Source organism: Cervus elaphus, chromosome 27 (genome assembly GCF_910594005.1).
Source record: "Cervus elaphus chromosome 27, mCerEla1.1, whole genome shotgun sequence".
Classification (NCBI taxonomy): domain Eukaryota; kingdom Metazoa; phylum Chordata; class Mammalia; order Artiodactyla; family Cervidae; genus Cervus; species Cervus elaphus.
The window spans coordinates 45,872,714-45,900,656 of record NC_057841.1 but is presented as its reverse complement, the minus strand read 5'-3'; the positions used below and the strand labels follow the sequence as shown (position 1 = coordinate 45,900,656).

At 40.0% G+C, this 27,943-nt stretch overlaps 2 protein-coding genes across 3 annotated transcripts in view; both read left to right on the top strand.

Moving 5' to 3' along the window:
* SPIRE1 (spire type actin nucleation factor 1) overlaps positions 1-27,943 on the top strand; it is a 159,531-nt gene that overhangs the window by 78,581 nt on the left and 53,007 nt on the right. For both annotated transcript variants that reach the window (XM_043889485.1, XM_043889486.1), the window contains exon 4: positions 4,830-4,955. In XM_043889485.1, the coding sequence (XP_043745420.1) occupies positions 4,830-4,955 (126 nt within the window). The remainder of the gene's footprint in view (positions 1-4,829; positions 4,956-27,943) is intronic.
* Positions 1,131-1,746, top strand: LOC122684942 (60S ribosomal protein L17-like). The gene has a single exon (XM_043889494.1). The coding sequence runs from the start codon at positions 1,162-1,164 to the stop codon at positions 1,714-1,716; it is 555 nt and encodes a 184-aa protein (XP_043745429.1). The 5' UTR covers positions 1,131-1,161; the 3' UTR covers positions 1,717-1,746.

Genomic DNA, 27,943 nt, shown 5'->3' with positions numbered 1-27,943 from the left:
AGGATGAGATGGCTGGACAGCATCACTGATGCAGTGAACATGAACTTCGGCAAATTCTGGGAGATGGTGAGGGACAGGGAAGCCTGGCGTGCTGCAGTCCATGGGGTCTCAAAAAGTCAGACCTGACTGGGCAACCAACAACATACATATATCCCCTTCTTCTTGAACCTCCCCACCCCTTCCCACCCCTCTAGGTTGTCACAGAGCACTGAGTTGAGTCCCTGTGGTACAAAACAACTTCCCAATAGCTGTTTTACATAGGATAATATAAATGTTTCAGTGCTGTTCTCTAAATCCGTCTCACCCTCTCCTTCCCCCACTGTGTCTACAAGTCTGTTCTGTATGTCTGTGTCTCTCTTCCTGCCCTGCAGATAGGTTCATATGTACCGTTTTTCTAGATTCCACACACATACATACATACATATATATATATATATATATATATATATGTCAATATACAATACTAGTTTTTCTGACTTACTCCACTCTGAATACAGTCTCTAGGTTGATACACCTCAGTTAAACTGCCTCAAATCCATTCCTTTTTATGGCTGGATAATACTCCATTGTATGTATGCACCACAACTTTTTATCCATTCATCTGCTGATGGACATTTAGGTCGCTTCCATGTCCTGGCTATTGTATATAGAGCTGCAGGGAATGTTGGGATACATGTGTCTTTTTGAATTTTGATTTTCTCACGGTATGTGTCAGTAGTGAGATTGCTGGATCATATGGTAGTTTTATTCCTAGTTTTTTAAGGAATCTCCACATTGTTCTCTCTAGTGGTTGTACCAATGTACATTCCCACCAACAATATAAGAGGGTTCCCTTTTTTCTCCAGCATTTATTGTTTGTAGGTTTTTTGGTGATGGCCTTTTTGACTAGTGTACATTTTTAACTTTGAAGTTTAATTTATCCATTTACAGCCATACCTTGGGGGTACTGTAGGTTTAGCTCCAGACCACTGCAACAAAGCAAAGGTTACAGTAAAGTGAGTTACATGAATATTTTGGTTTTCCATTGCATATAAAAGTTACATTTATACTATACTGTAGTCTATTTTAAAGTGTATAATGGCATTATATCTAAAAAACAATACATACTTTAAAATGTAAAACAATCCTTTTCCGGTAAGCGGCCTGAGCTGACCCTTAAAAATGGTGCGCTATTCACTCGACCCAGAAAACCCCACAAAATCATGCAAATCAAGAGGTTCAAATCTTCGTGTTCACTTTAAGAACACTCGTGAGACTGCCCAGGCCATAAAGGGTATGCATATCCGAAAAGCCACCAAGTATCTGAAGGATGTCACTTTAAAGAAGCAATGTGTGCCATTCCGTCGTTACAATGGTGGAGTTGGTAGGTGTGCACAGGCCAAACAGTGGGGCTGGACACAGGGTCGGTGGCCCAAAAAGAGTGCTGAATTTTTACTACACATGCTCAAAAATGCAGAGAGTAATGCTGAACTTAAGGGCTTAGATGTAGATTCTCTGGTCATTGAGCACATCCAAGTGAACAAAGCCCCCAAGATGAGGCGCAGGACTTACAGAGCTCACGGTCGGATCAACCCCTACATGAGCTCTCCCTGCCACATGGAGATGATCCTTACTGAAAAAGAACAGATTGTTCCTAAACCAGAAGAGGAGGTTGCACAGAAGAAAAAGATATCCCAGAAGAAACTGAAGAAACAAAAACTTATGGCCCGGGAATAAATGCCGCAGAAAATAAATGCAAATAAAAGTAAAAAAAAAAAAAAATAAAAAAAATAAAATGTGAAACAAAAAACCAATTACAATAGTAACATCAAAGATCACTGATCACATTACCACAACAAATAATAATAAAATAATAAAAATATTATTATTAATAATAACAAAAAATAATAAAATTAATAAAATAAGAAAAAGTTTGAAATATTGCAAGAATTATCAAAATGTGCCACAGAGATAAGAAGTTGAACAAATGGTGCTGGAATAATAGCACTGATAAACTTGCCTAATGTGCAGGGTCACTACAAACCTTCAATTTGTAAAAAGCACACTACCTGCAATGCATAATATAGTGCTGTAGTAAAGTAAGATATGCTGTATCTAGTGCTTTTGGTATCATGTCTTAAAAGCTGCTACTAAGTTCATGACCATGAAGGTTCACCCCTATGAAGGTTCACTTCACCTTCAAAGAGTTTTATAGTTTTGACTCTTAAATTTAGGTCTCTGATCCATTTTGAGTTAATATTTATGTATGGTGTGAGGTAGGGGTACAACCCCACCCCCCCCAATGTGGATATCTACTTTTCCCAGCATCATTTGTTGAAGAGACTATTCTTTCCCTCCTTGATGGTCTGGGCACTTTCATCAAAAATCAATCAAACAAAGATATATGGGTTTATTTCTGGACTCTCAGTTCTGTGGCATCGATCTATATGTTTGTTGTTATGCAAATACCACTTTGTTTTGATTACTATAAGTTCGAGGTAAGTTTTAAAATTTGGAAGCTGGAGTCTCTAGCACTCTTCTTTTCAAGATTATGTCAGCTATTTGGGGCCCTTGCAATTCCACATGAATTTTAGGATCAGCTTTTCCATTTCTTCAAAAAGGCCTTTGGGATTTAGTTAGGAATTGCATTCAATCTGTAGATCATTTTCTGTAGTATTATTATCTTAACTCAAGAGAAGACTCTTGAGAGTTTCTTGGACTGCAAGGAGAGCAAACCAGTCAATCCTAAAGGAAATCAATCCTGAATATTTACTGGAAGGACTGATGCTGAAGCTGAAGCTCCAGTATTTTAGCCACCTGATGCAAAGAGCCGACTCATTGGAAAAGACCCTGATGCTTGAAAAGATTGAAGGCAGGAGGAGAAGGGGACAACAGAGGATGAGATGGTTGGATGGCATCACCAACTCAATGGACATGAGTTTGAGTAAGCTCTGGGAAATGGTGAAGGACAGAGAAGCCTGGAGTGCTGCAGTCCATGGGATCGCAGAGAGTTCGATACGACTGAGTGACTGAACAACAACAACCATCTTAGCAATATTAAGCCTTCCAGCCCATGAATACAGGATGTCTGTCCATTCATCTGTCTTCTTTAGTTTCTGTCAGTGTGTAAGTTTCACACCTCCTTGGTTAAATTAAAAAAATTTTTTTTACTATTTTAAAAATGAAAATAGAATGTTTTTGTGTTGATCATGTATCCCCCGACTTTGCTAAAATTTCTTCTTAGTGCTAATAATTTTTGTGGATTATTTACATATATGATTATATCATATACATTAAAAAGATTTTAGACTTTTACACCAGGTTTTCCAAGTTACAGGGCACAGCCTCTTAATGGGTTGTGAAATCAGTTGATTGTGTAAGTTTCATTTTGTAAAATGTTTGTGTATAAAACATATGCATGTGTTTGAATCCTTATGTTAAATGCATTTCTTACTATGAATTACAGTAAAAAATGTTATGCCATATTTCACAGTATGTAATTGGAGTATAAAATTGTGAGACGAGTGAAAGGTGGAAGTCCTAGCAGTTGCCTTTCATCACCTTGGAAATGATAATTTTATGTGAGAAGCTCTGTTCTGCATATAAAAATAATTGAGCAAAAAATACACTCTGTTCATTGGTTGCTCTGTGAATAGTTAAACTTGTGCAGTTTTGCTCTCATGCTCCCAGTGCATCAGTTCTTAACCTGTTTGTGAAGAAAGTTTGTTGCTGACACACTTGCTGAAACATTTCCCTGAGAATGTATTTTATTAAAGATAGTAATCTATTAAATTGCATACAATGCTTATTACAAATGAAAAATAACAGAAAGCCACATTATGAAGGATATTACAAGCTACAAAGATATCTTTTACTCTCCAAAAGATACAAGTTATTAAATATAATAAATATATATTAATGTCAAGCATATGGTAAAGAATAAGGGAGAACTTACAACTTTTTAATGCAAATACGTTAAAATATAACTACTGTACACAGATGCAAAATTATTATAGAAAGATAAAATTATCCTAATGCATTATAGTCTTAACAGGACGTCTTTTCCAATCTAGTAAATTGTTTGATTTTTCTAAATTGTTGTGCATGGTATTAAATTGCATCTTTGACCCACAAGTAGTTATGGGCTGTGTACCATTGATGACATTAGGACTGGAGGTATCACAGTTGCCCTCTGCCCTCTTTCCACCACTGCCCATCTAATGATGAGGCATCTTCCCAGTGGTTCACATGTCTTCTTGGCATTCTTGTTACCAAATTATACAACTCCGTGTGTTTTGGAATGAGCTTGGGCTTCAGAATCAAATATGACTGTGTTGAATCCTCCTCCCTTACATTAACTTTATGACCATGGACAAGTCCCTAGCTTCCTCTGAAGCCTCAGTTTCTTTTGCTGTAAAGTGGTGCTAATTCAGGGCTACATGGAAGAGTAAATGATGTTATGCTGTGTATATAATATGTCAAATGTAGGACGTGGCTTGGTAAATAATAAATGGTAGCTATTAAAATACCTGAGTTATGATCAGTACTCTGTAAGTGGTTGTCCCTCTTCTACTCCCAGGCCACACTTTTACACACGTGCTGTCATTGTCAAGTAGAAGCTAATTTTGAAAGCTCACCTGTATGGGGGGGTGGTTAGTCATGAACCTCTCTTTCTGTATAATTGTGTGGACTTCCCTGGTGGTCTTGCTGTGCATTCAGCTTTGGGTCATGGGAATCATGGGGTTGCCTTGCCGTGTGATGTGAAAATGGGCACTACCAGGTTTGTCTGTATTTCAGGTACCTTAAAACCACAGATAATAAGCAGGCACCATTGTTTTCCTCTTCTGTAGCTGTGTGCTGCTCATCTCCCGACTGAAGCAGAGGCACCAAATCATTACCAGGCAGTATGTCGTGCACTGTTTGCAGAGACGATGGAGCTGCATACGTTTCTGACCAAAATCAAGAGTGCGAAGGAGGTGAGTGCTGCTGCTCCCTATTTCGGGCATTGTGAAAGACAGACCTGATTTCCAACATTGCCCATCATGTTGTTTAAAGTGTTTATCTCTATCCTTCTGATGAGTGCTGAAAATTATTCAGGAAAGAAGCAACTTAGGCAAAATGAAATCTGTTTCTTAAAATGTTACTGTGTGATTCCATCTGATAAAACAGATTTTCATAAACTTCCTTACAGATGGAAAATAAATATTGCTGAACTGGTTGAATCAGTTTCCCGTATGATTTTATTTATTTATTTTTTACCTCTTTCTGCCTCTCTTTTGTCTATTTTAAAGCGTGTTAGTGTGTCTTTCAGGAAGGGATACGGACTTGGAAAGGAATCTGCACTTCTGGTAATTTAACTTATATAGCAGATGTGAGTAGATATTTAATGCAGGAGATGTGAATTAATACTAAGATAATCCAGAGTCTCATGTTAGCTGTTTTATTATTTATCATTGTCTATAAATTAAAAATACTATGTGTGGAGTCCAAAGAGAATCACTCTAGTTTATTTACAAGGTGAATTGCCATATTTTACATCCCACAGACACAGTTGTGAAGATTCTTGAGGTCTGGGTAAAGCACCTGGCACATAGTAAGAGCTTGGTATATGATCAGTGGTGGTTATCATTTCTTTTATGACTAAAGTATGGAGTTTATCTGAGACACTAGTTTAAAACTCACAATGACACACAGCTTGGGGAGGGACACATGTGAGATGTGTAAGGGAAGAAGGACAGTACTAACTTGTATTAAAGTGAGACTCCTTAGCTGTGCTAATAATGGAAGATTTGGGTATCTGAGCCAGATCACCCTTCATAAATCACCCTGAATGGATCTGTTTTGTTAATATATTCATGAATGAGAGCTCCAAGCATTCTTCTTTAGGTCTGACCAGGATTCTGCTTGTAATTTGCCTTTTTTTGATAAGCTAATGAAAAGTTTTGTCTGTATTTTTCTAGGAATTTATAGAATTGGACCCAAGGGGAAAGTCTTTAACAGGGTGGAAAGGGTGAACTGAATGTTGTTTGAAGAATAAATATAAACACGTCTCATGGGCTAGCTTTTCCTCCTGGAGAGGACCAGAGGACAGAGGGTCTGAGGACACACCCGGAAGATAGCCTCAATTAAGTTTTGGTGAATAATAGGTTTACTAGAAAGATCACTTTTGGTAATTATCTTCCCCAGCTTGTTGGAATTGATATGGTCTTCTTCAGAGATGCTCCTATTATTTTCAGAGTGCAAGTAGAGTCCTGTGCAGTTAGGGTCAAGTAAATGAGCTTGTAGAGTCCTCCCAACACAGATGTTCTTAGGAATCATTTCTGAATTAAAGAACAGTATTAATATTTTTTCTAGTCCAGTGAGCATAAACAATTGTGTTTCTTTTCTGCTCTTGATGAAAACTTTGTTTTGCCAAACAAATTTTCAGAGATTTTTTTAAGTAAAAGTCTATTTAAAGAGACATCTCACAAATGGAGTAAAAGAACACGAGTGTTTGGGACCATTAGTGGCTTTGATGCCCGCAGAGACTGGTCAGGCCCTGGTAAAGGTTGGGGACCTTGGGTCAGGGTTTTGGCTTTATGTCCCACTGTCACCTCCAGCAGCACCTGACGTCTGGGTCTTTATAGATACTGGTTCTGTCCAGTTTGATCATCTCCTGCTCTGGTTCCTTACTTTGCTGATCTCTTCTCAGCTTTTTCCATCCTTCTTTCTAGAAACTGTGTTTCATGTTTAGAAAGATCTCCTCTGAACCTCAGTCTCCTCTGAGGACTCCTGCTCCCCTAGGCAGTGCTTTCTGTGCCTCCTCTGTGTGAGGCTGCTCTGCCCTCATGGCTGCAGGTCTCCAGGCTGGGTGGGTGGGTGACGGTCTCGGTCTGCTGCTTCTTAGTCAGGACTCCTCACACTTGTACCAGGACCCCACACCATCCACTTCTGCTAGTCAAGCCCATTGACACTGTCATCTGCCATCATCTCGACTGATTTGTTTGATGAAAAGCATCTCCGGCTGTGTATCCTTGACCCTTCTCTACCTCAGCACTCTGTGTACCTGAACATACCTTTGAAAGTGAAAGTGAAAGTCACTCGGGTCGTTTCCGACTTTTTGCGACCCCATGGACTATACAGTCTGTGGAATTCTCCAGGCCAGAATACTGGAGTGGGTAGCCTTTCCCTTTTCTAGGATATCTTCCCAACCCAGGGATCAAACCTAGGTCTCCTGCATTGCAGGCAGATTCTTTACCAGCTGAACCACAGGGGAAGCCCGAACATACCTTTGTCCTCATGATAATCTGCTATCATTCCATCTTGTAAATCACCCCTGATGTAGCTCTGTCCTTCAAACTCATCCCTCACTGCCAGCTGAACTGGTCTTGTCTCTTGACACCCACCCCCGACCCCTTTTCTTCCAGTTTATCAGCCCTTCCTGGATTCACTGCATGTCCTCTGTGGATGAGGGTCTGTTTATCAAGAGTTAGTCCACATGTGCAACCTGGAGTATTCCAGTAGGTGCCTCCTGGCCTCATCACTGTGAATTCTCTCCAGGCAGTTCAGCTTCCGCTGTGTCTGGGAGTGATTTCTGCAGATCACAGATCTGACCTGAGGGGTCTGACTCTAGGCCCAGGCCTCCGTGTGGTCTTCTAGGCCTGAGCCGAGGCCTGCTTTCCCTGGCAGGCCGCCCTCCCTGCACAGGACTTGGGTGCTGCACTCGGTTTTCTGGAGGGGACAGTGAGGACTCAGGTGCTCTGCCCATGGCCATTCATGTGCACCTGCCCTCATCGTCCAGCACCTCCACTCCAGGAGCCTCGGCTGAGGCACGCCTCCCCTCTTTCCTTCCCAGCAGCCCGGGCCATGACATGTTTGCAGTGAGGAAGCTCCCCACCTGCACTGCCTGTCATCTGACTGTGCTGGTGCCATCTTGGGAGGACATGGAGTAGGGGAGCAAAATACCCTTGTTGGCCTCTTGGCTGCGCAGATGCAGAGGGGAGTAAGGGCGAGTTGCTACTTTCAGTTTGGCCCTTCTGACCCCTGGACACCTGGCAGCTTGACTCGGGCAATTTGCTTCCTGGTTAACGTGACTCCAATTGCCTGGAGGGTGAAATTAAACTCCATTGTGTTGCTGTGAGACCTTCATGGCATTTCACCTACTCGTGTTTTATTCTCCTTTTCAAGTCTCCCTTTGTTGCATTTTTATGCTATCCAGTCAGAATTACTTAGTTTCTGAATATGCTATGCTTGCTGTATGTTCTGGGACCCCAGTATAATACTTCATGCTTTCTGTCTGGAGTTCTCTCCCTGACTTGTCTTCTTGGTGATCTCCTGTTGACCCATCTAGACCCTGCTCATGTGTCATCTCCCTCCACCCTTCACTTCCTCTGTCCTGTACTCCCTGCCCTTCTCATGCTCCCTGGGAGTTCTTATGTCTTTGAGCTCTTTCTCCATAGTCGGACTGGACACTTCTTGAGACAAATGACTGTGCTTTAAGTCATCTTCCTGTTAATGACTCACTGTAGTGTGTGCACACAGGAAACACTCTGGAAATGTTTGTTGAACTGAAATAATTTATGCATTGTGTTTTTTTAGAATATAAGAAATTTTCTGGTGGACAGCATTGTTGACTTTTGGAAACATTATGACCCAGATATTTCTAGTAAATATGAGAAGTTTTATGGCTGTCATTGAGGTCTTGGAATGCTCTCCATCCAATTTACACAGAAGAGCTTATTTAACAGGGAGTCTTGAGAAGGCAGGCTGTGAAACCTGTGGAAATCCTGACGTGAACATTCTGTACTGTTTCATTACAGGCTTTATACTCATGCATGGCCTGTCAACTTTAGGAGTAAAGTTTTACAGGGTCCAAGTGGATTTCTCCTTCCTCTTTGATGTATGCAGTTTTCTTGAAATTAGAAAAAATTTTTATGCATATTAGTTCATGCTTGTATGTTAGTCATTTTAACCCTTAACCTAATCTCAGGAGTGCTAAGTCCACACTAATAAAATACTCTGTGCTAACTTGGTATTTTTCCTGAAGATCTCAAAATGTACAATTTAAGAATCAGACAGTCTTTCTTCTATACCTATGAGTTAGTGTATATCAACTAGAATTTTCAAAGTAATAACCTGATTCAACGCGTTGATTACAGATTATCAGTGATGTTTCAAGCAACCATATATCTGTGTATATGTGCATGTGTGTATATAAAATTAGGGTAAAATATTAGTGTCAGAACATTTGAGCTCAGTGTTGATGTTCTTGATTTGATAGACCAAAAGTACTTTATGTTAAACTTCTTATATGCTCAGTTGGCAGTTTATTAAAATGTAAAACCTATAATCAATTTCCAAGTGTTGTAATTGTATTAGGAGGTCATTACATTTACTAGACCTGGCTGCTCTGCAGAGCACAAGGCCTTTAGTTCATCTATTTATTTAGGAGGCAAATTTATTTTCATTCTAATCCCTTTTCATAATGCAATGATTTCCTTCTTAAACAACGAATGAGACCCTTGAAGGTGGTTCTCCAAATGATAGGATTTGAATTGGCTGCTGTTACTCTGTCTCAGAGGCAATTTGATACCCTGGAAAATGAGCACATAGTCCAGGGTCTCCTAAGCAGTTGATACTCTGGAATGCAAGTGTAGATGGAGGGACTGTCCTTTTAGTGCCGTACACTCAGTGCAGCAGGTCATATGAAAGAGGAGACAGCCGTGCCCTCATGCCGGTGAACCCCCTACCCCACCACAGCCTGGTCCCTGGTACCGACTGGCTGGTGTGGCTGGTGAGCAAGTGCAGTGGGGAGGGGAGAAGTGAACTTGGAAATTTCAAGTGTAAATTATTTTGGCTGAAAAAAGGAAATTATATTAATGGCAGTGTGCTTTAGTTCAGTGCTGTCTAAGTAGTTTTTGAGCATCTGTCCCTGATTTTGTTATTGTTAAATGAAATTATCAATTCCTCAGACTTTAAGCCCTGCTGCTTCCCCAGTTATTTACGCCCACAGCTGCAAAATGTACACTCTTGCTTGCTTCACTTAGTCTCCACGAACAGCCCTGTGATGCCCACTTTGCAGATCAATAAACTGAGGCTTAGCTTAGTGGTTCCCACAGAACAACGCTCTCAGCATTTCTGATGGCTGCGTTTTTATCCCACGTGCTCTCCAGCCTGGCATCGGCACCCTTGGCAGTTATTGCTGTCTCCCTGCAAGGACAGTCACCTGTACTGCACTATCCTGAAAGGTGACTATCTAGAGTCCTTGGAGAAGATTCCTCGTGTGCACTCGGATTCAGGCTCCTGAGCAGCAGCGGAAAAGGGCGTGTGAGTCAGAATAGAATTTGGTGTTGAGGAACAAGGAGGCTTATGAGGGAATGTGTGTGCGAGTGTGTGTGTCTGCCTCACACATGCACACAGATGGGAACAGGACGGGAGGAGGAGTGGTGTCAAGTTTAGGTGTGAAGTAATATGGAAATGAGAAAAGAGAGGAGTGGCATAGAAATGTCAGAGATGAGATAAAATTGTGTTCAGACTAGAAAGTCAGTTGACTGGTGTGGTGTGTTCCTAGCTGCTCTGACACTACTGTCTCCATGTAGAGTGTGTGGTGAGCCCCAGCCCCATTCCCCAGGAGGCACTTTGTTTCACAGAAGAGGTTTAGCTGTTGAAACTTGATGTGTCAGAGAAGTGTGCTGTTTAAAGATAATCTTTCTTTTGAAAAAATCTTTTTTCAAGCAGATAACTTTTTTATTTATCATATATCTAAAATATTTATGTCAATATTGACCTTTTTAATTAATTAATTTTAATTGGAGGATAATTACTTTACAACATTGCAGCGGTTTTTGCCATACATCGACATGAATCAGCCACAGTTGCACATGTGTCACCCCTCCCCAAACCTCCCTCCCCACCCCATCCCTCTGGGTTGTCCCAGAGCACTGGCTTTGAGTGCCCGCTTCCTGCATTAAACCTGCACTGGTCGTGGGAGGGGGGATCGGGATGGGGAATACGTGTAAATCTATGGCTGATTCATATCAATGTATGACAAAACCCACTGAAATGTTGTGAAGTAATTAGCCTCCAACTAATAATAAAAAAAATAAAAAAAATAAAAAAACTTGCACTGGTCATCTATTTTACATAAGGTAATATACACGTTTCAATGCTATTCCCTCAAATCATCCCACCCTCGCCTTCTTCACGTAGTCCAAAAGTCTGTTCTTTATGTCTGTGTCTCTTGCTGCCTTGCATATAGGTCCATATATATGCGTTAATATACTGTATTGGTGTTTCTCTTTCCGACTTACTTCATTCTGTATAATAGGTCCCAGTTTCATCTACCTCATTTCATCCATCTCATTCACTGACTCAAATGCATTCCTTTTTATAAATGAATAATATTCAATATCCCATTGTGTGTATGTACCACAACTTCCTTGTCCATTCATCTGCCGATGAACGTCTAGGTTGCTTTCATGTCCTAGCGATTGTAAACAGTGCTGTGATGAACATTGGGGTACATGTGTCTCTTTCACTTCTGGTTTCCTTAGTGTGTCTGCCCAGCAGTGGGTTTACTGGGTCGTATGGCAGTTCTGTTTAAGAGGTATAGGGAACCTCCACACTGTTCTCCATAGTGGCTGTACCAATTTGCATTCCCACCAACAGTGTAAGAGGGTTCCAGTTCCCTTTTCTCCATACCCTCTCCAGCATTTATTGTTTTGTAGACTTTCTGATGGCGGCCATTCTGACCGGTGTGAGGTGATACCTCATTGTGGTTTTTTTTTTTTTCCTTGACATTGTCAGATTTGCATTTTTTTTTTCCATTTATTTTTATTAGTTGAAGGCTAATTACTTTACAGTATTGTAGTGGTTTTTGTCATACATTGACATGAATCAGCCATGGAGTTACAAGTATTCCCCATCCTGATCCCACCTCCCACCTCCCTCTCCACCTGATCCCTCTGGGTCTTCCCAGTGCACCAGGCCCGAGCACTTGTCTCATGCATCCCACCTGGGCTGGTGATCTGTTTCACCATAGATAATATACATGTTTCGATGTTGTTCTCTCGAAACATCCCACCCTCGCCTTTTCCCACAGAGTCCAAAATTCTGTTCTGTACATCTGTGTCTCTTTTTCTGTTTTGCATATAGGGTTATTGTTACCATCTTTTTAAATTCCATATATATGCGTTAGTATACTGTATTGGTCTTTATCTTTCTGGCTTACTTCACTCTGTATGATGGGCTCCAGTTTCATCCATCTCATTAGAACTGATTCAAATGAATTCTTTTTAATGGCTGAGTGAGTAATATTCCATGGTGTATATGTACCACAGCTTCCTTATCCATTCGTCTGCTGATGGGCATCTAGGTTGCTTCCATGTCCTGGCTATTATAAACAGTGCTGCGATGAACATTGGGGTGCACGTGTCTCTTTCAGATCTGGTTTCCTTGGTGTGTATGCCCAGAAGTGGGATTGCTGGGTCATATGGCAGTTCTATTTCCAGTTTTTTAAGAAATCTCCACACTGTTTTCCATAGTGGCTGTACTAGTTTGCATTCCCACCAACAGTGTAAGAGGGTTCCCTTTTCTCCACAGCCTCTCCAGCATTTATTGCTTGTAGACTTTTGGAGAGCAGCCATCCTGACTGGCATGTAGTGGTACCTCATTGTAGTTTTGATTTGCATTTCTCTGATAATGAGTGATGTTGAGCATCTTTTCATGTGTTTACTGGCCATCTGTAGGTCTCCTTTGGAGAAATGTCTGTTTAGTTCTTTGGCTCATCTTTTGGCTGGGTTGTTTGTTTTTCTGGTATCAAGCTGCATGAGCTGCTTATATATTTTGGAGGTTAATTCTATTTCAGTTCTTTCATTTGCTGTTATTTTCTCCCATACTGAAGGCTGCCTTTTCACCTTGCTTATAGTTTCCTTCGTTGTGCAAAAGCTTTTAAGTTTATTTAAGTCCCATTTGTTTATTTTTGTTTTTATTTCCATTATTCCAGGAAGTGGATCATAGAGGATCTGGCTGTGATTTGTGTTAGGGAGTGTTCTGCCTGTTTTCCTCTAAGAGTTTTATACTTTCTGGTTTTACATTTACATCTTTAATCCATTTTGAGTTTATTTTTGTGTATGGTCTTAGAAAGTACTGTAGTTTCATTCTTTTACACATGGTTAACCAGTTCTCCCGACACCACTTGTTAAAAGAGATTGTCTTTTGTACATTGTATATTTTTGCCTCCTTTGTCCCCCGTCTCCAGGGGATCTTCCCAACCCAGGGATTAAATCCAAGTGTCCGGCATTGCAGGCAAATTCTTTACCAGCTGAGCTGCTAAGGAAGCCCTTTGTTTCTTTAGGTAAATATATTCTTAAGTATTTTATTCTTTTTGTTGCAGTGGTGAATGGGATTGTTTCCTTAATTTCTCTTTGTTTTTTCATTGTTAGTATGTAGGAATGCAAGGGATTTCTGTGTATTAATTTTATATCCTGCAACTTTACTATATTCGCTGATTAACTCTAGTAGAAGAGTTAGCACCTATCCTACTCAAACTCTTCCAGAAAATTGCAGAGGAAGGCAAACTCCCAACTTATTCTATGAGGCCCTGATACCAGAACTAGACTAAGATGCCACAAAAAAAGATAGCTACAGGCCAATATCACTGATGAACATAGATGCAAAAATCCTCAACAAAATTCTAGCAAACAGAATCCAACAACATATTAAAAAGATCATACATCATGACCAAGTGGACTTTATTCCAGGGATGCAAGGAATCTTCAGTATTTGCAAATCAGTCAATGTTATGCACCATATTAACAAATTGAAAGATAAAAACCATATGATTATCTCAATAGATGCAGAGAAAGCCTTTGACAAAATTCAACACCCATTTATGATAAAAACTCTTCAGAAAGCAAGCATAGAAGGAACATACCACAGCATAATAAAAGCTATATATGACACATCCACTACAAATAATATCCTCAATGGCAAAAAATTGAAAGCATTTTCTCTAAAATCAGGAGCAAGACCCGTACTCACTACTCACCACTGCTGTTCAACAGTTTTGGAAGTCCTAGCTATAAGCCATCAGAGAAGAAAAAGAAGTAAATGAATCCAGATTGGAAAAGAAGTAAAACTCTCACTGTTTGCAGATGACATGATCCTCTACATAGAAAATCCTAAACATTAATCATTTTTAAAAGCCCCTTTATTTTTGGTGATTCATATTCTTTGACTTAGGGCTTCCCAGGTGGTGCTAGTGGGAAAGAACCCACCTGCCAATGCAGGAAACATAAGAGATAGGGTTCAGTCCCTGGGTTGGTAAGATCCCCTTGAGGAGAGCATGGCAACCCACTCCAATATTCTTCCCTGGAGAATCCCATGGACAGAGGAATCTGGTGGGCTATGGTCCATAGGGTCACAAAGAGTCGGACATGACGGAAGTGACTTGGCATGCATGCATTCTTTCACTCATCATATGACTGCATAGTCAAATAGACATTGCTAGATTTCTTTATTCTTCGTTTTATAAAGGGAAAAGGGGCCAGTTAGACATGGTAAGATCCTTCTTGTCTTAAAATGCTCTGCATAAAGTACAATTCATGTGACTATTCATTCAACAAGATTTTCCTTATTTTTGTACAAGTCTTGTTTTGTGTAGGTAAAATGTATACAGATACATGTTTTAAGTGCATTCCCACTAAAATTTGCTCTGAATTTAATGTACACTATTTTATATATTTTATGCTGTTTAATATTTTAAAGTTGAGATGAATTTTATAAGAAAGCTCAGCGTTGTCAACGTCGAGCTCTTCAAGTCAGTACTGATTACTACTGTACTGATGTCAGTGGAGACTAAGAACTTGTGTATTTTAAAAATCTAGTGGTAAACCAATCCCTGGAAAGAAGAAATTCCTAAAACAATTATCAGTCACAACTGAATGAGAAGTAAAAATAACCAAGCATTCTGAAATATTGTATGTTCATATTGTTGAAGTAAGAATGCTAAATAGAAGGCATGTGAAAGATTTTTGAAGTCTTAATTTCTGTTAGAAGATTATATACTCCAAATGATGAAAATTTTCTCTCCTTGAAGTGTCTTGTGCCATACATACAATCTACCATGGAATGCAGGTAGAATACCCCCAAACATTTTGATCCCTGAGGGATGAGACGTTTGATAAGAGTAGAGCCATCTTGGATTTCTTCAGAGGCAGGATCTCATGGTGTAGATTGTCATTTCTGATTATTGCATCAGAATGATCTTGAATCTCTTCTCAAGGGTGGCTGCACCTCTGGTGCTTCATTATTAAGTTTCTTGCTGACATCTTAAACCCTTCTTACGAATGCTGTGTTCATTCACCCTCTCAGTTATGGTTCTTCTCTTGTATCCTCTGTCCTCAGCTGAAGGGTGTCTGAGGCCTCCTCAGATGCCCTCATAGGGTGAGTGTACTCCCTATTTCCTTGAAAGTCACGTTGCTCTGTGTATTTCCTCTTTAGCAGCCATCACAGTCCAGAGCTGTCTTGCTGGTCTCTTCCTGCTCACTGATACCTGCCACTAGGACACATTCTCAGAGAGGACAGAGACCTTCTCTCTCCAGTTCACTTGCTGCATCCCTAGTGAATTAATAATAGAGCCTCTGTAAATATTTGATCAGTGGCGAATGACGTGGAGAACCGTGGTTTGGATGTTGGACCTCTAGTTTCTCACCAGGTCTCTAGAACCCTGGTGCCCTGACCCCTGACTTGTCTGCAGATACAGAGCTTCTTTAGTGTTTCCCTGTGCTTCCTTGGGCAGCGGTCTGACCTCTTGCACCTGAGCTGTGGCACAGCCTCCTCATGTGGTTTCCCTCTTCACATATGGAGCCTGTCCTCCAGTGCTCTGTGCCCATGTGAGGATGGTGCTGGCTTCTCATTGCGTGTAGATGGGACATTTAGACCCATGAGCACGGCATCAAGACCGTGCATAGTGAGGCCCCATCTGAGCTGTGCAGCTCTTCATTCCCCATGCTCACCATTGTGCAGGCTTTGTTGCCCTCCCTCCAGCCCCTGATGCTAAGGGCCTCTGCATCTGCCTGGACTGTCCTTTTCCTCTATCACTTAGAAAGTGCCTCCTTACTTTTACAACCTAGCTCAGATGCACACTGTCCTGAAATGGTGTTACTGATGGAAGTTAATTTCTTTGTTCTCTGTGTTCATTCATAGAGCACTCTGCTCTGGCTTCTGTCACTTATCACACTGTATTGGGATGACTGTTGACATATGTCTCCTCGCTAGACTGAACTTCTTAGGACAAGGACCATGTTTATATTGCCAACCCTGTCTTAGATTTAGGGAGCAAGGATATATCTCCTATTGTCTTTTTAGGTGTGCTCCCCTTGCTGCTTCCTTGGCCTCAGGCAACATTAGGGTCCTTCAGTAATGAGATTTTTTTTTTCAACCTGGTTGATGGCGTGTTTTGTTCTGTAGTTCAGTTTTTCTAAGTGTTTAATGCATTGACTTTCAAGAAGAAATGGAGCAAAACAAAATTAGCCTTAAGTCTTTTATAGTCACTACCTGTATTTGAGCTGCTGTCCAGGGAACCTGAGGAGTATGGGCAAGATGGAGTGCTCCTGGATTTTTATTAATTTTTCAGAGATATCCACTCTAAGGAAATTTATGTAGTTTGAAGGGAAAAAGACCCAAAGTCCTCAGCTGCAGCTCTGAGCTCAAACAATTTATGTCACTTTGACATGAGCACTTAGAATCCCTGAGTGTCTCTTGCTCATTGCTCTGATGAGGATGTTATCCCTCATGAAGTCCTGAGAAGTAGGCAGTACTACGTTTTGCCTCCTGCTCACCTCACAGAGAGGAGTCTGAAACCCAGTTCAGCAGAATATGCTGTTAGCTGCCCATGGTGACAGAAGCGGGATTAGTACCCTTCTTATGTTGTAGGAATAGTGACAAATGCCAAAAGTGGATCTGGCAATAGGAGATGAGAAGGTATGGGAGGAGTCTGTAAGCCAGAGTGTTGGATGGACTTTGCGGGCCTGTAAGGATGCAGCAACTATATTCAGCCATGCAGTTCCTGGTGACTGAGGAAGACCTAGGTCCCAAAGGAATTAGGATCAATGGGCAGAATTTCATAATTCATGCGCTTCATCTCTTCTGTTTGGCAGTTGCAGTGAATGACAACCAATATTTCTTGCACACTCATCGTGCGTAAACAAGGCTCTGAGACTGCAGTGCACAGTAGCTCCGCAGTTCTCCCAGCAGCCGTGCATCCACTGGGGACACAGGCTGAACATGGTGCTCCAGTAGGAGTTGGGATCCAGGAACAGCTGCCCCGGCAGTGGGTGTGGGCTGTGGCCTGGGAATGGAGGCGCGGTGGGGCCCCTTCCCTGTGCTCAGAGCTCCAGAAGAAGCAGCATTACTCCAGGGCCTCAGTTTTCTAAGTGTTTGAGGGATTCTTGCTCACATGTGACTGTTTTACTCCTTATTAGTCAGATTCTTCTGATTGGATAAATCTTACCCTTCGTATAATAAAACCCTGTAATGGGAGGATGATTTCTCAGTGTCCAGATTAGAGCCAGTCTGTTTTGAGATGCTAGTATTTGACCATATATTGAAATTGTGGGCTAAGAAGGTGAGTGGGAAATCAGCATGGTTCGTTATGAATTTTAAAAAAGATTATTTGAGTAATTTTACGCTGTATCATCAAAGCTATTGCTGTAATACATTATTGAGTGATTTACATGTATTAGTTCAGTTACTGCTATACAAGAATCATAATTTTATGATGAAATCCTTGAGCTCAGTTAATCTTAAATAAGATATTGCTAAAGTATTTTACTTAAAACAGAATATTACATATGCATATATAAAATATCTTTTTGTTGCTGAGGGGAAAAACACTTTTTATAAACGATCAGGCTGTTAAGAAACTGTCTTTTGTCTGTTTTTTTAAGTTAAATAACCACATTTTATAAATTGTAATTGGTTGAAAAAAATCAAATATTCCCCCTCCCAGTATCTCACAGCCAATAATCACATCCACCTGTATCCTGGTGCCATCACCAGTCAGCACATTGACTCCTTGGACATCTGCTGTGATGCGGCTTCAGGCTGTCTTGCTTGAGCACACTCACAGAGATAAGCCACAAGACCTCTGTCTCATTCACATGTTGAAGTATATTTTAATTAACTTTCTTATATTCCTGGCCTGCCCTCTCATGTCTGCTCCCAATACCTCTAATAATAAAACTGCGATGACATTTAGTTCAGTTCACTTGCTCAGTTGTGTCCAACTCTTTGCGACCCCATGGACTGCAGCACGCCAGGCCTGCCTGTCCATCACCAGCTCCCGGAGCTTACTCAAACTCATGTCCATTGAGTCAGTGATGCCATCCAACCATCTCATCCTCTGTCGTCCCCTTCTCCTCCCTCCTTCAATCTTTCCCAGCATCAGGGTCTTTTCAAATGAGTCAGTTCTTCGCATCAGGTGGCCAAAGTATTGGAGTTTAAGCTTCAGTGTCAGTCCTTTCAATGAATATTCAGAACTATGACGACATTTAAGTTAACTGGAAATTTCTCGCTACAGCCAAAATGGATTTCTAGTTCTCCAAGTGGTGAACATATTTTTTGAAAGAAAGAATCTACCACCAGATGTCTGTCTGTAAGGTTGCCATTTGTTCGTTTTAATTAAATCATCGATCACTGTAACTTTTAGAGTCCTTGTCAAAGTCTCTCTCTTTTCTGTTTGATATGTTGTTTTGTGAATGTGAGTAAATCCCAGAACACTCACCGCAGCAGCAATGGTGAAATTACCCTCTCTTTGCCTTTAGGTTTCTTTGCCTTCATTACTACCCTCCCTATTAAAATGTTTTCAGAAGAATCCTTTCTGTAAAAGATCATGTCAGAACTCTTCTACCTATCAGGTCCTGTAATTTCATGAACTTATTAACTTTAGCAAATAAACAAATTCACATACTTCCAGGAGTCCAGGAGTAGTTCAGGAAGCCTCATCCTCTGTCTCAGCCACTCATAGTCTCTCCTGCAAAGAGACCGTTAATTTCTTCTGTGTCCTTGCACAGACAATTTATGTATAACTAATAGAAAAATAGCAATATTTTTCCTTTTTTATGCTATTCTGAACCTTCCTTTTTTCATTTAATATTGTATCTTATAGGTCATTTCATGTCAGTGTGTAGTGTTCACATTTAGTGTGTCTTCATGATGTTCTGTTGTGTGCTTAAGCTGTAATTGATGTCATCTGTCATCTATTGACAACAGATAAGTTGCTTCCAGTCTTTTGCTTTTTACAAACAACGCCACAATAGATAGTTTTTAACTTATTTTTCATGGGTGCGATTTTCGTGCGTGTCTTACATGCGTAAGACAAATTCCAAAAAGTAGAAGAGCTGGGTCAGAGAAATTGTGCATTTATAATTTTCATAAAATATTAAATTATCATCCATAGATGTTTACTAATTGATACTCTGAAAATGTGTAAGAGTGTTTATTTTTCTGCGTCTTAACAATGTGTTTCCTAAGTGATAAGTAAAAATTTATCTTTCATAGTTTTAGTTTTTGTTGTTCAGTTACTAAGTCTCTTTGTGACCCCGTGGACTGCAGCATGCCAGGCTTCCCTTTCCTTCACTGTTTCCCACAGTTTCAAATTTACGTCCATTGAGTCAGTGATGCTATCCAACCATCTCATCCTCTGTTGTGCCCTTCTCTTCCTGCCCTCAATCTTTCCAAGCATCAGGGCCTTTTCCAGTGAGTCAGCTCTTCACATGAGGTAGCCAAAGGTATTGGGGCTTCAACTTCAGCCTCCATCCTTCCCATGAATATTCAGGATTGATTTCCTTTAGGATTGACTGGTTTGATCTTGCTCTCCAAGGGACTCTCAAGAGATTTAGTTTACATTTTACTTTTAGTTTACATTTTCCTTATTATGAATGATATTGGGTACCTTTTCACATGCTTAAGAGCTGTTTGTATTTTTAAATTACCTGTTCATATTCTTTGCCCATTTTTCTAATGGAGTATTGGTCTTTCTTATTGGATTGGATTTACATTTACTAAGAAAATAGCTTTTTGTGATGTAATTTGTAAATATTGTCTCTGATATTTCAGTGATTATTTTACATTGATCATCACTGATGTCTGTAGGTATGAATAGTTGATGAGTATAAGAACTGAAAAGACAGAGTGTTTAGGCTGTGAGTCTAGCCATCTGTGGCAGAGACAGGTATTACACTCTCAACCAGTGTGTATGTGTGTGTGTCTCTGTCTCTGTCTACAGCAGTATTGGGAGAACTGAGGAACAGTATTCCTTTTCCAGAACTTAGAAATGAATTTCCTTTATTTTGAAGACTTCATCTATACTTTTTCTAATTTCTCTGGTGAACTGTAGAAATCCAGATTAAGCTTTGTTGGGTCAGTTGCTCAGTCGTGTCCAACTCTATGTGACTCTATGGGCTATATTCAGCCAGGCTCCTCTGTCCATGGAATTTTCCAGGCAAGAATACTGGAATGGGTTGCCATTTCCTTCTCCAGGGATCTTCCTCAGGGATTAAATCTGCATCTTCTGCATTGGCAGATAGATTCCTTTACTGCTGTGCTATCAGAATATAAATTTATAGTTTAGAATCTTAACATTAAGTACATTAAGTACAATGCTCTGATTCTCATTTCTTCTCCCTCTTCCATCCCTCTGGGAGAAGGAGCATGTTACATCTTTAAGAAAGTGTCTAAAGGTTGAAGAAAATATAAATCATATTCTTTAGTAATTATCCATTAGCTCTTTAATATGTGTGAAAGACTTCCATTTATCACAAGAATTGCTGTAACTGGGGGCTTTTTATGCTGTAATTTCAAAAATATTAATTTGGGCTGATAAATATGATAAAGGCCTTTTTCCTGCTTTTCTGTGGCAAAAGTATCTGAATTAGGAAGGACATCATGGCTTTTACTCTGTGGAGCTGATATACATGGTCTCTTTATTATAGGCAATATTTGTATTAGCAACATTATCACTTGAGATATGCATTTAATAATCTCTATGTAAGTAATTTCTTTAAAAGTATGTTAGTATCTTTTAACTTGAGTAAATTTTTTCCAAGGAATTCTTGAGACACTCATTTTTACACATGTAAAAGTTTCTAACTGAAAACATACCCATTTCACAGAGAAATATCATTAAATAACAGTTCTAAATGGTTAACAATATGGAGGAAAAGGGTGATCACTAAAATGCTATTGTTAAAATATTATTTTAGTACATGAATTGTATTCACGTATATATTGTATTATAATAATCAATACTATAATTGTATGATAATATCAATATTACATTAATATAATTGTATAATAATAGTATATAATATAATTATTATTGTATATTTATTTTGTATAATTTGTATAATTTTATATTAATATAATTGTATTATATTCATGTATATACATGAATACATACATGAATTTTGTATAATTTATTTAATTGTATATTAATATAATTGTATTATATTCATGTATATATACATGAATGTGTATATTGTAAGGGTGGTTTAATCTAAAAAGAGGTATTTATGTGTGAGCTGATGTTGAATCTATGCAAATAAATTAAAAACTACTCTGAGCATTTGATGTACTTGTGATTCACAGGGTAGATTTTATTTACTTTTTTTTTTCCCTTCATTTATTTTTATTAGTTGGAGGCTAATTACTTTACAGTATTGTAGTGGTTTTTGTCATACATTGATATGAATCAGCCATGGACTTACATGTGTTCCCCATCCCGATCCCCCCTCCCACCTCCCTCTCCACCCGATTCCTCTGGGTCTTCCCAGTGCACCAGGCCTGAGCACTTGTCTCATGCTTCCAGCCTGGGCTGGTGATCTGTTTTATCCTAGATAATATACATGTTTCGACGCTGTTCTCTCGAAACATCCCACCCTCGCCTTCTCCCACAGAGTCCAAAATTCTGTTCTGTACATCTGTGTCTCTCTTCTGTTTTGCATATAGGGTTATCGTTACCATGCTGGGAACTAAGATGCTGGGAACTAAAAATGTTGGCAGAGAGCAGTTCTAATTGCAAGTTTGAGAATGGTTATGTCAGAAATGGGGAGAGTTAATTGCCATGTGGGTGCTCTCTGTTAGGACTTTCTCACCATATTCCAAGCACAGGTTGGCATCTGTTATTACATTTGTGCAAGCAAAAAAAAAAAAAAAAAACCAACAACAACTTATTCAGAACTTAGACTATAACTGACAGAAGGTTGTCTCTAAAACTATGAAAATCTGTAGTTTATTTTCTAATAACTCATTTGTTTTTGCTGCTAATGACAAAACCTGAGATTCTTCATTGCACATTTGTTCAGGTTTGTTCAATTATAGTATTTACAGATTCTCAGCTATTTTATATTGATTTATTGCTGAGTTAAGATTTTTACTTCACAAGAGGCTAAAGAGATCCTATTTGGTAAAGAAACAAAAATTTTTTTTTTTTGAAAAAGACAAATGTTTTTGTGATAGACTGAAAGTGTTCACAATCAAATCTTCATAGATATTCATTGGCTTGTAGTAACTTATCTCTCCTTGCTATTCTCTGGAACTCATTTGGGTATATTTTTCCCTTTCTCCTTTGCCTTTCATTTCACTTCTTTTCTCAGCTATTTTTAAGGCTTCTTCAGATAAACACCTTACCTTTTTGCATTTCTTTTTTTGGGGATGGTTTTGGTCACCATCGCCTGTATGATGTTACAAACCTCTGTCTATAGTTCTTCAGGCACTCTATCTACCAAATCTAGGCCCTTAAATCAATTCGTCCACTGTATAATTATAAGGGATTTGAATTTAGGTCATACCTGAGTGACCTAGTGGTTTTCCCTACTTTCTTCAATTTGAGTATGAATTTTTCAGTTCAGGCAAAGGATAAAGGGAAAGATAAACCCAACTGAATGCAGGAGAATAACAAGGAGAAATAAGAAAGCCTTCTTATCTTTGCAAAGAGACAAAGGAAAACAACAGAATGGGAAAGACTAGAGATCTCTTTAGGAAAATTGGAGCTACCAAGGACCATTTCATGCAAAGATGGGTACAATAAAGGACATAAATGGCAAGGACTTAACAGAAGCAAAAAAGATTAAGAAGAAGTGGCAAGAATACACAGAAGAACTGTACAAAATAAGTGCTAATGTCTCAGATAACCACGATGGTGTTGTCACACACCTAGAACCAGACATGCTGGAATGTGAAGTCAAGTGGGCCTTAGAAAGCATTACTACAAACATTACTACACAGAAGCTAGTAAAGGTGATAGAATTCCAACTGAGCTATCTATCAAATCCTAAAAGATGATGCTGTTAAAGTGCTGCACTCAATATGCTGGCATATTTGGAAAACTCAGCAGTGGCCATAGGACTAGAAAAGGTCAGTTTTCATTCCAGTCCCAAAGAATGTTCAAACTACTGCACAGTTGCACTCATTTCACATGCTAGCAAGATGATGCTCAAAATCCTTCAAGCTAGGCTTCAGCAGTAGGTGAACTGAGAAATTCCAGATGTACAAACTGGATTTTGAGAAGGCAGAGGAGCCAGAGATGAAATTGCCAACATCCATTGGGTCATAGAAAAAGCAAGGGAATTCCAAAAGAACATTTACTTCGTTGACCATGCTAAAGTCTTTGACTGTGTGGATCACAACAAACTATCGAAAATTCTTTAAAGACATGGAAATACCAGACCACCTTACCCGCTTCCTGAGAAACATGTATGCAGGACAAGAAGCAATATTTAGAACTGGAACTGGACATGGAACAGCAGCAGACTGGTTCAAAAATGGGAAAGAAATGTGTCAAGGCTGTATATTGTCTCCCTGCTTATTTAACTTATATGCAGAATACATCATGTGAAATGCCAGGCTGGATGAAACACAAGCTGGAATTAAGATTGCCAGGAGAAATGTCACCAACATCAGATATACAGATGATACCACTTTAATGGCAGTAATTGAAGAGAAACTAAAGAACCTCTTGATGAAGGTCAAAGAAGAGAGTGAAAAAGCTGGGTTAAAATACAACTTAAAAAAAAATGAAGATCTTGGCATCTGGTTCCATCACTTCATGGCAAATATATGGGGAAAAATTGGAAACAGGGATAGACTTTATTTTTTTGGGCTCCAAAGTCACTGAGGATGGTGACTGCAACCACAAAATTAAAAGGTGCTTGCTCAAGGAAACCAGAACTGAAAGAGACACGTGTACCCCAGTGTTCATCACAGCACTGTTTATAATAGCCAAGACATGGAAGCAACCTAGATACCCATCAGCAGACGAATGGATAAGAAAACTATGGTACATATACACAATGGAATATTACTCAGCCATTAAAAAGAATGCATCTGAATCAGTTCTAATGAGATGGATGAAACTGGAGCCCATTATACAGAGTGAAGTAAGCCAGAAAGATAAACACCAATACAGTATACTAACACATATATATGGAATTTAGAAAGATGGTAACGATAGCCCTATATGCAAGACAGAAAAAGAGACACAGATGTATAGAACAGACTTTTGGACTCTATGGGAGAAGGCGAGGGTGGGATGATCTGAGAAAATAGCATTGAAACATACATATTACCAAGTGTGAAACAGATCTCCAGTCCAGGTTGGATGCATGAGACAAGTGCTCAGGGCTGGTACACTGGGATGACCCAGAGGGATGGGATGGGGAGGGAGGTGGGAGGGGGGTTCAAGATGGGGAACACATGTAAGTCCATGGCTGATTCATGTCAATGTATGGCAGAAACCACTACAATATTGTAAAATAATTAGCCTCCAACTAATAAAAATAAATGAGAAAAAAAAAAAAGTAAAAGGTGCTTGCTCCTTGGAAGAAAAGCTGTGACAAAACTAGACAGCATATTAAAAAGCAGAGACATCATTTTGCCGACAAAGGTCCATAGAGTCAAAGCTATGGTTTTTCCAATAGTCATGTGTGGATGTGAGGGTTGGACCATAAAGAAAGCTGAACACCGAAGAACTGATGCTTTCGAATTGTGGTGTTGGAGAAGACCCTTGAGAGTCTCTTGGACTGCAAGGAGATCAAACCAGTCAATCTTAAAGGAAATTGACCCTGAATATTCATTGGAAGGACTGATACTGAAGCTCCAATACTTTGGCCACCTGATGTGAAGAACTGACTCTTTGGAAAAGACCCTGATGCTGGAAAAGGTTGAAGGCAGGAGGAAAGGGGATGACAGAGGATAAGATGGTTGAATGGCATCACCAACTCAATGGACATGTGTTTGAGCAAACTCCAGGAGATAGTGAAGGACAGGGAAGCTTGGAGTGCTGTAATCCATGGGGTCTCACAGAGTCAGACATGACTGAGTGAACAACCACAACAGTAGTAACTTAAGTCTACCAAATAACCACTAAATGACATATCTAATGTGCTTAATATGAGCCAATTCAAATGCTGCATTTCTTGGGTATTATTTTATGTAATATTAAAATAATTGAAAAGGTATTTATGAACACCTGCATTTTACAGTGAGAAGATCAAATTGAGGACTGGAGCAGTTATGATTGTCCGAAGTGACACAGCGAGGAAGTGTCTGTTCAGAGCTGGGGGTGGGGGGCCTGACCTATGTACTTCTGCAGGGACCAGTGACTAGAGGGGCTGCCCAGAGGGTTGGACTCCTTGAAGGTCAGTTCCCTTGGCTAAGCCCAGCTTCCAGGGGTGTTATATACTCTCTGTGCAGGTGGTCAGCCCCAGATGCTGAGAAGCTAAAAATAAATGGTTTAGTAATGTTTCATAGTAAGTATTCATTCAGCATTTTCACATAGAGTAAACCAGATTTCATACAATGCCTTTAAACCCAGTCCAAACACAGTCAGACAAATAGGCTTAGCAAGTATATTAGGGTTGAATTACTGTGAGTTGAAGTGGTGCAGTACAGACTTGTGACTAACATGTGAGTATAGCTGAGCCTTGAGCAATGCAGGTTTGAGCTGTGAGGATCCGCTTATACACAGTCCTTACACGATGCATCCACGGATGCAGAACTGCAGATGCAGGGAGCCAACGAGGTACTTGAACACCTGCAGATTTCAGAGTCCACCAGCAGTCCTGGAACCAAGGCCCAAGAGTACTGAGGGATGGTTGTGTATGTTCTGCCTATCAGTGTTTTCTTAAGATTACGAACATTGAATTGATGCAACTGAAAGGGTACAAACTTTCATTTTTAAGTTCTGGGCATGTAATATACAGCATGATGATTGCAGTTCATGATGCTATATTACATACTTGAAAACTGCTAAGAAAGTAAATGTTCTTAAAACAGCAACAACAAAAGCTAATTGTATAAGGTGGCAGAAGTGGTCGCTAACCTTATTGTGGTAGCCATTTCACAATATATACAGATTCCATCAGAAATAAATAAAGGGCATTTTATATATTGAAATTCCTCCATTAAATTAATAGATATTGAGCTTCAAAAATGCCAATATTTGTATTAGCTTCTGAGAGTAGAATTCTGCCTCATGAAGTGTAGAGGGAAGGTACAAACAAATGTAAAATTATACAGTTGGTGACGGCTATAGAGGAGAGGTTTATGGTGCTCCAACTGGTATGATAGTAGACTTGGCTTAACCAGGAAGGAGGGGAGGGCTTCCCTGGAACACTAAAGATTCTTTTGAGCCTGCTTCTGGAGGAGGAGACAGTGAGGGAGACAAGGCTGGGGGCAGGGCAGCGGCCAGATGTCCAGGCAGAGTCAGATGGTGTTTGGATTAAGGGATTTGCAGTGGAAATAAAAACAGGACTTTAGTTAAGAAGGAAAAAAAAAAACAGGAAGTTAAATCTGTGTGATTAATGATGGATACAGTGTTGAGTTGATGGAGATGCAGATGTCAATACATCTGAGATGTGAATTAATGTTGTGACTGAGGTTCAACCACAAGGCTGAAAAGGAAACCAGAACAAACTCCTAGTCTGTCCCTCTGTGGTCCACCGTCTATTTTATTTTTTTTATAATTTTATTTATTTATTTATGACTATGCTGAGTCTCCATTGCTGCACAGGCTTTTCTCTGGTTGCAGTGAGTGGGGGCTACTCTCTAGTAGTAGTGTGAGGGCTTCTCATTGCTGTGGCTTTTCTTGTGGAGCACAGGCTCTAGGCACACAGGCTCAGTGTTTGCGGCACGTGGGCTCAGTGGTTGTGGCTCCCAGGCTCTAGAGCACAGGCTTAATAGTCACCATCTGTTATTGAAATTGGCTGAAATTCACACAGGAGTAGATTCTGTACTATCTGCTTCAGAATGTTTTATCTGAAGGTGGTGGTGGTGGTGGTTCAGTTGCTCACTCATGTCCGGGTCTTTGTGACCCCATGGACTGCAGTACGCCAGGCTTCCCTGTTCTTCACCATCTCCTGGAGCTTGCTCAAACTCATGCCCACTGAGCTGGTGATGCCATCCATCCATTTCATTCTCTGTCATCCCCTTCTCCTGCCTTCAGTCTTTCCCAGCATCAGGGTCTTTTCCAATGAGGTGGCTCTTCCCATCAGGTGGCCAAAGTATTGGAACTTCAGCTTCAGCATCAGTCCTTCCAATGAATATTCAGGGTTTATTTTCTTTAGGATTGGCTGGTTTGATCTCCTTGCAGTCCAAGGGACTCCTCAGAGTTGTCTCCAACAACAACAGTTTAAAAGCATCAATTCTTTGGCGCTCAACCTTCTTTATGGTCCGATTCTCACATCCATACATGACTCCTGGAAAAACCATAGCTTTGATTATCCGGACCTTTGTCGGCAAAGTATGTCTCTGCTTTTTAATATGCTGTCTAGGTTGTCATAGCTTTTCTTCCAAGGAACAAGCGTCTTTTAATTTCATGGCTGCAGTCACCATCTGCAGTGATTTTGGAGCCCAAGAAAATAAAGTCTGTCACTGTTTCTATTGCTTCCCCATCTATTTGCCATGACTTGATGGGATCAGATACCAG